Raw genomic sequence first — 12,680 nt, 5'->3', positions numbered from 1 at the left:
GCAGTGTTGGCCGGCCCACTAGATTTTTAGGCAACGAAGGCCCTAGGAGGAGCCAGGGTCCCCTGCTGCTCCTGGGAGTTGGATCCCTGGCTGGGCGTGGGGGTCCAACCGCAGCAGTACCCCCCTGGAGCTCTGGGGTGTGCACATGGCCTGACATAGGTTCTTTGCCCAAGGCTCTCTTCCCTTCCTTAGGTGGTGCCGGGGAGCCCTTCTGCTGCTGCTTCTTGGGCATTGGCAAGGGGGAACAATGCTGGACTGTGACCGGTGCCAGTAGTGCATTCCGCACCAATGCTCAAGTGCTAGGAGTGGAGTCCAAATGAGAGGGCTCCAACGCTGGACAAAGCTCAGCCTCCATGAGGAGGGCCCTCAAACGGATATTCCGCTCCTTCTGGGCTCTAGGGCAAAAGTTCTTACAAATCCTGCACTTGTCCTTCATTTGGGACTCCCTCAAGCACTTCAAACAGCTGTCATGGGGGTCACTAATAGGAATCAGCCTGTTGCATGACTAACATGGTTTGAAGCCCAGGAAATGAGGCATGCCCCGCTCCGGGGCAAAGTCCAATCCGGGACTCTGCTACTAAACTAACAACTAACTCTTAAACTAATGGCTAAGTACCTAAGAACTATACACAAAAGAGGTAAAAATAGCTGTTATTACCTAACAGCTAATGCTCTTGCAATGCGAGACAATGCACTCTAACCGACCATTACACACAGTAAGAAGGAACTGAGAGGTCACAGGGCTGGCGGCGCCTAATATACCGGCTCATGGGCGCAGCACTCAAGAGGGTGCTACAGCTGACCTTACGGATACCATTAAGGCAACTGGACGTGCACAAGCTTAGAATGGAATCGACATGAGCAAGCACTCAAAGAACAATGGGTTTAATATCAGAAGGACTGTTGCTTTTGAATGACTCCACATAGAAGTTGTTGGGGGGCGGGGGGGAGACAACTAAAACCCAAAACTTCCCCAGAAGTAGTACGTGGCCAAAAGGGGGACAGAGCCTGCTTTAAAAGAGGAGTACTTCTCTAAGCAAGGTCAGCAAGACCAAACCATCACAACATGCAAGAAAGGCCAGGCTTTGAAGGCTGAGCCTAAGGACTCTGACCAAACCTACGAGTTACAGAAAGAGTGAGATCACGTTTGGGGGACTGCATTCAGTATTTTGTTTTTCCAAAGATCTGTAACTCTCTAGCGTGCTTTGTTAAGAGTAAAGTGTAGGTTGTTGCTAAGGCTTTGTTCCTTGCTTTCCTGTCACACTGTTCCTGAAGGATTTAACTAGAAACCAGAGCTTCCATAGCCAGGTGGACTTGGGGCAGTGGGGAGAGAATGTCTCTAAGCAACTGGGAGTTTGGCAGGGTTGTGGCACTAATTCCATGGTCTGAAAAGGCCAGACTTCAAGATCCACTACCCAAGAAAGGTGTCAGATTCAGTGACTGCATATGGAAGTGTGCCTGAGAGACCCTGAGCTAGGAGGGCTTAGAAGCACATGAGATCTAGCGACTGTGTCCACTAACAACAGATTGGAGTCGGTCCAGAGGAGGAAAGCAGGCCAGGTCATGACAGGGGATTTAAGCAATGTGAGTGGGGACCTGTGGGGAGTAAGAAGTGCAGCTACTGATGTACATGAATCCCTTCTCTGTTGTAGAATAGACTCCGACAAGAGAAATGTAGTACCCGCTGTACATTTAATGTGTGCCGCCTCTCCACTGACTCCATCAACCAATTAGGATTGCATGCACAGTGCATAAACTTTCAGTTATGGGCATGAATAATGGCTAGAAGTGACTCTAAATTCAACAACGAAGAAAAAAGAACAGCCTCCTTCTTGCAACCGTTTCTTGCTAGCATTCTGACCTACCAAGTTTTGTGTAGACAGACAATGTTTTATAAGAGATAATCAGACAACAATGAAAAGCACAACTGCCAAGGGAAAACTTCAGCCAGAGCCCAATTTCAAAGGCTTTCATTTAAAACCGTGCGAAAATAACAGCAACAACTACAAAGAAAATTCAAAGGGCATAAAAACTAGCAAGGTCTAAAATTTCACAGATTACCCACCTACTTTTAGAGAAATCCACCCCAGGAAATTATGCCTCATGTTGAAATCATTACCAGGGAGAGCAAGAATAAGTTATAACAGGGATAACCACAAGACTCATGATGAGGAGCATGGATCTTTCCTAATGCATGAAATAACTCATTTATTTCATTTCCCATTTTGCACATTCAGGATTTTCCAAGTAGCAAATTAAAATTAGCAGTTGGAAAGAACACAGGCAGGTATTTAATATTTTTCTTTACTTCCAAAATCATACATGCTTCTTATACTAATACAAAATGTAATTAACATACTGATTAGTGATATCAAACATATGCAGTATTCTTAAAGAATCATATGAATTATATATAAAAATACAAGTAGCAAATGTCAAAAAATGTCAAGTTAAAGTTACAGTAGGATGATTTCTGAATATTTGCCATTACTGTAATATAAACAGAAACAGCAACAATAGTTCAGATGTAAGTGTGAATATTTTTAAGTTATTCTTTGTGTTTCTTGTTAAAAGTTTAACCACCCAACAAATTTCCTATTGTTTTTGTTCCTGTTTGACAAACAGATTTGATTTCCCCCTACCTAAAGGGTATGAATTCGTATTCTTTTATTATCTCTTTGCTTTCAGCAGAATTATTAATTTGTTACACAGCTCTAGGAATAGATTTAGCTAATTGCGGCTGCTGTACCAGTATTAAGGCACGATTACAGAAAGTACTTAAGCATGTTTGTAACTAAAATTATGTCAGTGGTTCAATTGACTATGTTACACATATGCTTACCAAACATGTGCTTACACATGTACGCACACTGAATCATAGCCTTAGAGCATGCAAACTAAGACATATTCAGTCCAGGTCCTACATTAACAAGTTGCTATTGTTTAGTTTCTAATTGCTGGAGAGCTTCAGACGCCTCTGAAGAAGTGGTTTTTTACCCACGAAAGCTTATGCCCAAATAAATCTGTTAGTCTTTAAGGTGCCACCAGACTCCTTGTTCTTTTTGTGGATACAGACTAACACGGCTACCCCCTGATACTTTTTTCTTATGTAAACTGGACTCAGGTTACAAACCCACTTTAAATAAGATACATAACAAATATAAGATGATAAACTTTCATTCACTACATTTCTTGACGATTTTAAAATTAGTAACCTGAAGTTAAACAGTTTTGTTTCCCATGACCATGGTCCTTCAAATTCCTCTACATCTTCCCTTTTTACGTGTTTTAAATTTTATCAATATATGTTGAGCTCCTGGATCTTAAAGTGGCTTTTAAATAATACTTTACAAATCCTTAATCTAGATTCTCTAAGTAAAAATTGGCTTGTTTTTCCGTAATAATAAAGCAGTGGGAATTAGAACAGTCTATCTTCTCCATCTTACAAACTGATGACAGATCATAATTTATATGCATATTCTAGATTTCAATGCTCTTTTATTGCTGTTTCTGTCTACCGAGTAAATGCATTTTTTGAAACTTGGGTAAGTTAAGTATTTACATGCTAAACTAGAGTACTAGCCTACCAGGTAATAAGTGCATGCAGAGTTATCTAACAATTAGGCTGCCATTTTAACTTGCACTTTGAATTCTCTCACTATTGTAGATTTAAATGGGTCCTTTTCATATTCACTTGAATGCACTTTGTTGGAAACCTGACATAAGAGAAAGCTATTAACTAAAAATAGTTTTATGTTGTCTGATAGTAGCTATGAATCTAAAGTTATCTGTACCACTGTAATGAGACTTACAGTTACAGTTCAAAATTAACAAGATTGGGAAATTTATCAGACAGCCAAATGTTATTTTAAAGCAGCAATGAGAAGTTTCTTGAACTTCTCTAAATCACACTTATTAATGACAAAAGCTTTATTTTTCTTCTTAAGAAGACCGGTCATATCCATTACCATCATTCCTCTAGTTAGTGAGCCATTCAGCTCCACACTTACAGCAACTTCTATGGCTTTTGTGACAAAGCTCTCGTCAATTGCAGCAGCCATAGCATAGGAATCACAAGACACGAATCCTGAAGTCCATAACATGTTGCCTGTATTTTCGTGTTTTGACTCTGTGAATTTTATGCTGTGAGCAGATATTTTCTCCATGAATTTAGCTTTTTTGGTGTCCTGATTAACCCACTCACGATAGAATTCCTGCAAACCAAAAGAATAATGTTGGCAATTAAAAAATGAAGAGAAACATTGGGATATAGCTTCATGCCTCCTTTTGCAATTAAGTCAAGACTACCCAGCATTAGAGCATGTACACAGGTTTAGATACAGTTATTTTTACATTCAAATTCAGGGAGCTCTGATTTAGGACCCAGTCCTGTAATCTGATCCATTTGGACATACCCATGCAGACTGAGTTTCACCAGATTTACCTTTAACATTAAACATTTGGTATCTTACCCAAGACAAAGAATTGTGACATGTAAATTCCCATGATGCAATATAAGTAGGGCAAGTGAACTCATTTAAGACAACATAAGCAGCTTCTGGATCAGTTGCAAAATTGAATTCTCCACAGATCGTAGTATTTCCTCTGGCTAACAAAAACCGAAAAAATAACTGTTCAGTATATTTGCTTATTTTCTTCAATCATTTTACTTTTCAGTACCAAAACTTACAGTATTTAGTGCACCTTGTTCATTTTGCTTAGCAAAAAATCATAACACAAAAAAGAACATGTCCAAAATACACCATATTTTTAGCATTAAAATACTATCATAAATTTATCTTCTTATAAAATTCCAACAAAGATTTAACTTCAAGTTAAGGTCGTTAAAAGGTATTAACTGTGAGTGCGATTACTAAATATCAAGGAAATCACATATTATGGCAACATTCACAACTACACCATCTCATTTGGGGGGAGGGATAGCTCAGTGGTTTGAGCATTGGCCTGCTAAACCCAGGGTTGTGAGTTCAATCCTGGAGGGGGCCATTTGGAATCTGGGGCAAAAATTGGGGATTGGCCCTGCTTTGAGCAGCAGGACTAGATGACCTCCTGAGGTCCCTTCCAACCCTGGTATTCTATGATTCTATGATTTCCCATACTTAATCTAATACATAAATGCATGCAGTCTAGCAATCTTATACAAAAGACCACACAGCTTCTGAATAAACATACTGGAGTTATTAGTTCAAATGTTTGCCTACTGATCATTTTGTAAATGACTTACATTCTACATTTCCTCCCATGATGAACATATTTTTAAGCTTCATAGGAAATGTTGGATCCAATTTCACTGCCAAAGCTAGATTAGTCAAAGGACCAGTGGCAACTAGAGAAATCTACAAAACATAAACAAAATGCTTCTCTGTACCTGTTACTCCAATGAAAACAAACCAAGAGAGACCCCAGATCACATTTTTCTCAGTGCCTTGTTTTAAACATTTGTTTACAGTTCTGTTAAAGCAACACTCCATCTCTGTGACTTCATCTTCTGGTGGATTAATTCTCCCACTTGCCAGAAGTATTAGCTATGTTGGGGTTTTTTGGAACTCTCACTGCAGATGTCTGGGAATCCCATAGAAGTCACATACTTCTTTTTTCATATGTAGTTGTTCAAGACATTACAGTCTTTTCTTGCTTTTATTGGAATACTGCAATAAAAACTCTACCGGGAGCTATCTATAAAGACCACTCAGAAGCTGCAGCTAGTCCAGAATGAGGCTAGGTGTAGTGAGTTGATATGAGCACACTGTGCCTGGGCTCCAGAGGTTATACTGGCTTCATATCTGTTCTGAGTGCAAATTCAAGGTGGTGTTTATCATTGAAACATGACACAGTTTAGAACCTGGCAATTAAGAGAAAAAAATGTACCTCCATCATTACGACATAAATTAGTTAAGATACTTTTGAGGACTGGAGGCAAGATATTTTCATTGGAGAGTGATCTGAATGTGGGTATGTCTACAATGCAATAAAAAATTTGTGGCATGGCCATGGCGCTTGGACTGTGAGTCTATAAAAGTACCATGTAGCTGTTCGGGCTCTGAGATCCCGTGAGAGGGAGGATCTCAGAGCCCATGCTCCAGCCTGAGCCCGAACAGTTACACTGCAATTATTAGCCTCAAAGTCCAAATTCCAAGACTCCATGCAGCAGGTTTTTTTATTGCAATGTACACATACCCTGTAGAGCTCTGAGCTCACTCCCTTCGATAAGCCATCAGAAGCAGAATCTACTAGCTTTCAAAAGAGGGAAATCTGTATGTTCTTGCGCTATTTACATAGCTAGGTAGTAAAATGAGGGGCAGAACGGACCTGTAGGTGATTTTCTTAAAAAAGTTATCCGTGCCCTATATTGGTAAGATGAGGCAGAGAAGATCAGATTCCTCAGTATTTGGTTGAGGAAACATAATAAGGACGACTAGGTTTTTATGTCTTTGGGAAGCAAGGACATCTGTTGGGGAAGAAACTCTAAATGGCCTTCCATTCTGGCCAAAAAATTTCAGGAAGGTTGAAGAAGGGATTTAAACAAGGGGCAACAAGTGGAACACTTAAATCAGGCAGAGGACTGTTAGAGTGCATAAGATGGGTGATTTTATTGTCCAGGCTGAAGAAGCATCTGAAGAGGGGGGTGTTCTATTTTAATGCTACATTAGTAAAAAATAAAATGAGATGATGGCAAGAGAAATGGATTAAATTGTCTTTCCGGGAGTACCAGACTTGGCCATTACAACAACAATCTGGTGGCATAAGTAGATAACAAAAAATAAAATGTATACCATAGACTATAACAAGTAGAACAGGAGGAAATGTAATATTATATATAGGTTAACATCCATTCATCCACAACATTAACACAGCAGTGAAGTTAGATATTAACAGAATCACATCTATTAAGCATCATGGGATAAAAAGGGCTAGATACCTAAAGACACTTTATAATGTGTGTAAGCTAGGTTTCAGTGACAGTTTTAACAAGAGGAATTCCTCAAGGCTGAAGTCACAAGGGCAGCTAAAGCAGAGAACATAACTGAAATGGGAGGCTAAGCAGGAATCAACTGACAGTAGCGACAAACTTACAGTTCTGAAAGGGCCTCAGCAATTTGCAAGGAAACCTCTCTCTCCAAAGTAGTCAAAGTGGAAGTGGAGGGATGGAGACAGAGCCTACTAGACCTAGTTTCCACTGATTTTGAAGAAATCATTTGGATTTATGAGATTCTCTAATTGCTAGACACAAGCACCTAGAAAAAACAGATTTTGGGAAGGGAGATTTAAAATTATTTTTGAGTATACAGAAGTGAACTAACTGAAACAGATATTGCAAAGAAAAGGGTGTTACATAGGCTGAGGTATACTGTAGTCTGCTTTTCCAGTTAAGATTTATCCCTGTTTTAAAAATTTTGTTAGAAGAAACTAACTAATTAACTAACTAAATAAATAAAATCTATAATTGCTTATAATGAAGATTACAAGCATATCATCAAAAGAAAAAGTCTTTATAAAACCTGGAAGAGCAGGAAAAATATAAGAAACTCATTCAACTGAATCTATCTACAGCATGTACAAAAATAATCATTACAGCAAAAATGCAAGGAAAACATGGTAGATACAATTTGTTCTTAATATTTTTTTAATGTACTAAAGGGAAGCCTGAGAGAAAGTTAGTGTAGGTCACCCTAAAGCCTAGAGGTTGACAGAACACATTAGAATGAGAAGCTAAATAAAGTTTTGCCAAAGGTGTACAGATTAGACAAGGAAAACGTATCGTAACAACTATACCAAAGATGGTGTTTGGGAGCATAGGATGAAGACAATATAATCATGAGCAGAGTTCTCTGTAAAACAAAATATTAAAAGAAAATCCCAAAATGCAAGAAAGATAGTCAATAGGATCCTAGGCTGCATTTGAGGAGAGACATTATAAACCAGACTAAGAAAATTAATATTTTAATTTTTCTATAAGTTTGAGAAGAGTGTTAGAATTAGAGACCCGGAAAATCAAGTAATCAGTTTAGCTACTGAACAGTTACACCATTGGTGAAGACAGACACTTCATTATGCCATTCCACCAATGTGCCACAACTCTGATCACCTCTAGAGGCAAGATATTGTTCATAGATTCCATGTCCATTCAATCCTTGGTCTCTGCTGGAACTGTTATCTATCTTTTGTCAATCACTATCAAGTCCAGAGGTGGCTTTTGTCATTTGTCTACTTGTCCATACGGAATTGGACTGAGCACCAGATCCATCTCATTGACCAAACACCCATCAAACAGTAATAGCTTTCAAGCACTACCAATGAGGCCTATAATCTGAATTTGCAATAAAGATGAAACTCTCTATATCCTATCTTCAGTCCCTCCAAGTCATGCAATCCGCCATAAGAAAAGCTATGACAGAGAAACACTGAGGCCCCAAAATGAAGTACCATGATAGTTTATGGTTCTTTTAACTCTGTAGGGATGCAAAAATTCTAAAGAAGATAAAAAAAAAACCCTGATAAATTAAACAAAGGCATAGAGGGTCTTAGCTATTATGAAAGATTGATACCTTGTGCCTACACAGTAGAAGCTGAGAAAGAGAAGGTAGTAGGAAATCTTATTGCAATATATACCTAAAAGAGGATCACAAAGACATGAGTGAGGACATGTTTGAGGTAAGCAGCAAAAAACAAACAAACACACACACACATGGACTCTCCTAAATATTAAATAAAGATTTTATTTCTCTGGAAGAAAGGGGGATGGTAAATCAGTGTGTCAAATTCTTTTGCCTCCAGAATTACCTGACTAAAGGGACAGTTACTTGGACACCAGTGACTTGGGACTAGATGTTTAATTATGGTTATTCATGTACAGGGTGAGAAGCATGAGAAACAATTTCTTCCAACCCCAGTGTACAACGCCATGGACTACCAGGAGAAGGTAGGTGGGTCACCTTCCACTGAAGACTGAACCTGGATCCTCCATTAGGATTAGACAGGCAAAATAATGTCATATAATTGCAAGGAATTGGCATAAGCAGACTTCAGTCCTGCTTGCTGTCTTCTTTTACTACATAAAAAAAAATGATATAAAGAACATTCTCACCTGACCAGGCTTCTCACTAACAATTCTTAACATTGCAATCACAGCATGTTCTTTCTGTAGATGGTCTAATCCTGGAGCATTCGGATCAGGAACATCACCCAAACCATCTCTTCCATGATACAAAGCCCATTCCACAGGACCACCAAGTAAGGGAGTAGAAGCACCTTGATAAACTGGAATCTAAACAAGGTGCAAAACCAGACTGAATATACCATGGCTGCACATCATCTAAAGACATATTGCCTCTCTTTACATTTATATTATCCCAGTACTGCCACCAACATTTTATTTACAGTATTAACCCTGTTGTTACAGAAATGCACATAATCTATTGTAAGGAGCAGATTATGTTTGGAGCAAGTCTCAGGAGTGGTTAATTATTATTCATGCTGTCTTCTTGTTACTGATTGAGGCCCCCCCCACCCGCGACTACCAGCTCCTCTCCCTCGCCTCCAACTATGGTTCGCCTGAGTGCCTCCAGCCTCAGAGCAGCAGGCAGCAGCGCAGCCTCCCCTCCCCAGCCCCGGAGCACCGGGTGGGCGGGCAGACGGCACGTGCCCCACTCAACGCTGGATGGGTGGATGGCATGCGCCCCCCCTCCCACCCCAGAGAACTAGTGCATCCCCCCAGCCACGAAGCACCAGGTAGGTGGGTGGGCTGCATGCGGCCCCAGCCAGGAGCCATACCAAATCCCAGCTGCCCTAGCGCCAGCCCCAGAAGGCTCCCTGGAAGAGGAGAAGCCTGCCTGGTCTGGGGCCAAGGGCAAGCAGGAAGGGCCTTGGGGCGGAGCATGGGCAGGGCCAGGTGGGGCTGTTTGGGGAGTCACAGCCTTCCCCAGCCTATGCTAGCTGCCATCCATGACATCAACCATGAATGGGTTTACAAGGAAAGTGAAGCAGGATCTCAGCTTCTGCAAATCTTCAAACCTGTCCTGAAAGTCATCAAGCAGTCCCTGTAATTTACCTTTGTATTCCTTGAGTTTGTGATCTTCTACTTTGATTTCAGGAAATGTGTTTACCCTACTCTTGAAATAGGGAAAGTGGTTGAAGTCTCTTGACACTATGTTTCTTTTCAGAAACTTTAACTTGTTCTGGAAGCTGAAGATGCTGAGTAAGGTCAAAAATAATCTTATCCTTCCCTTGGATTGCCAAATTGAGAGTTTGCAGATGCTGTATAATATCAGTGACAAACATAAGATCCTCTATCCATTGCTCATCTCTCAATTGTAGATAGGACTGTTCCTTTTCTTCAATGAAAGCACTGATAGGCTTCAACAGTTCCACAAATCTATTTAAGACATTGCTGGTTGACAACCACCTCACAATACAGTAGAAAGACACATTGTTGGGTTTATCTTCAAGATCCAGCTCTTCAGTGAAATTTTTGAACTGTCGATGAGTCTTCCCATTTGAGCGGATGAAATTGACAATTTCTGGGACTATTTTTGTAACATTTTCATACTTGAAGTATCTGCCTGTGAGATGTTCATGATGGATGATGTAATGAACAAGGAGAAACTCTGGAAATTTGGGATTGCTCTTCAAGAGTCCAATCAGGCCTACTTTTCCCCCCACCACCGCAGGTGTTCCATCAATTGCAACACTGACAAGTTTATCCAGTGGTACATCGGCATTTGTCAATGCTTCGTCAAGTGCATTCTTTGTCAACACCATGGGTTGTTTTTTTTAGCGCCACTGAGTCCAACATTTCTTCTTTCACAATTACATCTGTGGAAACATAGTGAAAAAATATCGCCAGCTGCGGTTTATCTTGAATATCTGTGTATTCATCAACAGCTAGGCTGAATGCTAGAGAATTCTTTAGATCATTTTGCACGTTGCTTGCAACACCGTCACTGATCTGGGAGATCTGCCTCTCCATAATGTGGCATGAAATTGGAATCTGCTGTATTAATCACTGAAGTTTAGTGTTACTTGGATTTAAAATTGCAACCACTTCTGCAATATTCTTCTTAACAAATTCTCCATCACAACATGGACATTTAGCAGGAGCGATATTCCATGCCATAACAAAACTAGCTTCAGTCATTGTGTCAGCTTCCTTACTGAGCAGAGAAAGTAGTGTCTGTTGACTGTTGAGGCATAATTTTAATGTGATTAGCTTGTTTTTCCTTAATTCTGATCTAGGAGGGTACTTAGACGAAAAGTTATTGTGTGTTGTTTCAAGTTGCTCACTTTGTAGTGAGAGCCCAATGTATTGCAGATTAGGCACAGTGGGTTGCCATCTTTACTAGCAAATGAAAAAGCTTCCTCCCATTCTGGCTGAAAACTTTGGTTTTCTTCTTCGTACATGCATTTCTTACAGTTTGAAGATGTCATTGTCATCCATGAAATTAATTTAAAGTTAACACTTAAATCTAAAACTATTCAAATGCAACTTATGAACAGGAAACACAGCCTGTAGTGTGCAGCATGCAGGGAGATCACAGCACACGAGGTCTGCACAGCACTACAGTGATGCAGTTTCCTGTTATAATGAGCATGTACAGTTGCAGTCGGAGCCTAGCACCACCTGCAGGGCTGAAGCCCCCAGCACCAGCTCGCCTCCTCCTGCAGGGCTGAAGCTCTGAGCACAGCCTCATTGCCTCCTGTGGGGCTGAAGCCCCAAGCATCAGTGCCCCCATGCCAGTGATGTGGAAACTGTGAGCTATGTGTCACCCTGCTGTAGAGTGAAACCCTGAGCCGCAGCACTGCTGCCCCAACCCCGCACTGGGGCTGAAACTGCGAGCGCCGACTTGCCCCACTTCAGGGGAAAGCCCAGAGCCTCGGGCCAGTTCGCCCTCAACATGGGGTGAAGCCCCAGGCTCCGCAAGCTGCAGCTGACCTGTCAAAAGAGTCGCATGCCGCTCACAAGCTGTGGTTTAGCCACACCTGTCATAGTATCTGACCACTTGATTTTTAAACCGTCTATCTATGGTAAATGTGAAACTGCAGTGAAGCAAAATTGCAAGTCTGCTCCGTTAGCAAGGAATGAATGGCTTTGAGATTAATATGTGTTGGCAAACATTTGAAAACACAGCTTGTTAGATTAAAAGATGTCTAAACTATATTACAATAAAATAGGCATTTGCAGTGTTGTTGTAGCCATGCTGGTCCAAGGATATGAAAGAGACAAGATAGGTGAGGTAACGTCTTCTATTGAACCAACTTCTGCTTGCAGAAAGTACAAGCTTTCAAGTGAAGAGGAGCTTTGCGTAGCTCAAAAGCTTGGATCAACTTCTGTTGGCGGAAGGTATAAGGTTTTGAGCTCCTCACTCGAAAGCTTGTACTTTCTGCCAACAGAAGTTGGTTCAATAAAAGATATAACCTCCACCTACACTGTCTCTCTCAATAAACAGATAGAAATTGCTGTCTAGTGATGCAATTTCTGATGTGCATGGTCTTGTTCAGGGTAATCAAGATTTCTAAGACCAATTCATACCAGAACAAGTCAATAAAGTAAGTATCCAGATCTACTCCATAAAATCAGATACCATGCAAGTAATTACTACCAACTGCAAGAAGATCTGCATTATTGTGCTTAGGGGAGGAAGAGTTAAATGGAAAAAACGAAG

At 40.6% G+C, this 12,680-nt stretch overlaps 1 protein-coding gene across 2 annotated transcripts in view; it reads right to left on the bottom strand.

Moving 5' to 3' along the window:
• Window positions 1–2,366: 2,366 nt before the first annotated feature.
• Window positions 2,367–12,680, bottom strand: part of LOC144258970 (inosine-uridine preferring nucleoside hydrolase-like) — a 29,279-nt gene continuing 18,965 nt past the window's right edge. For both annotated transcript variants that reach the window (XM_077807115.1, XM_077807116.1), the window contains 4 exons: window positions 9,107–9,286; window positions 5,246–5,357; window positions 4,473–4,609; window positions 2,367–4,214 (listed from right to left, as the gene is read on the bottom strand). In XM_077807115.1, the coding sequence (XP_077663241.1) occupies window positions 3,864–4,214; window positions 4,473–4,609; window positions 5,246–5,357; window positions 9,107–9,286 (780 nt within the window). In that variant the 3' untranslated portion in view covers window positions 2,367–3,863. The remainder of the gene's footprint in view (window positions 4,215–4,472; window positions 4,610–5,245; window positions 5,358–9,106; window positions 9,287–12,680) is intronic.

Source organism: Eretmochelys imbricata, chromosome 1, assembly GCF_965152235.1.
Source record: "Eretmochelys imbricata isolate rEreImb1 chromosome 1, rEreImb1.hap1, whole genome shotgun sequence".
NCBI lineage: Eukaryota > Metazoa > Chordata > Testudines > Cheloniidae > Eretmochelys > Eretmochelys imbricata.
The sequence above is the reverse complement of the archived record's forward strand: the minus strand, read 5'-3'. Positions and strand labels throughout refer to the sequence as shown.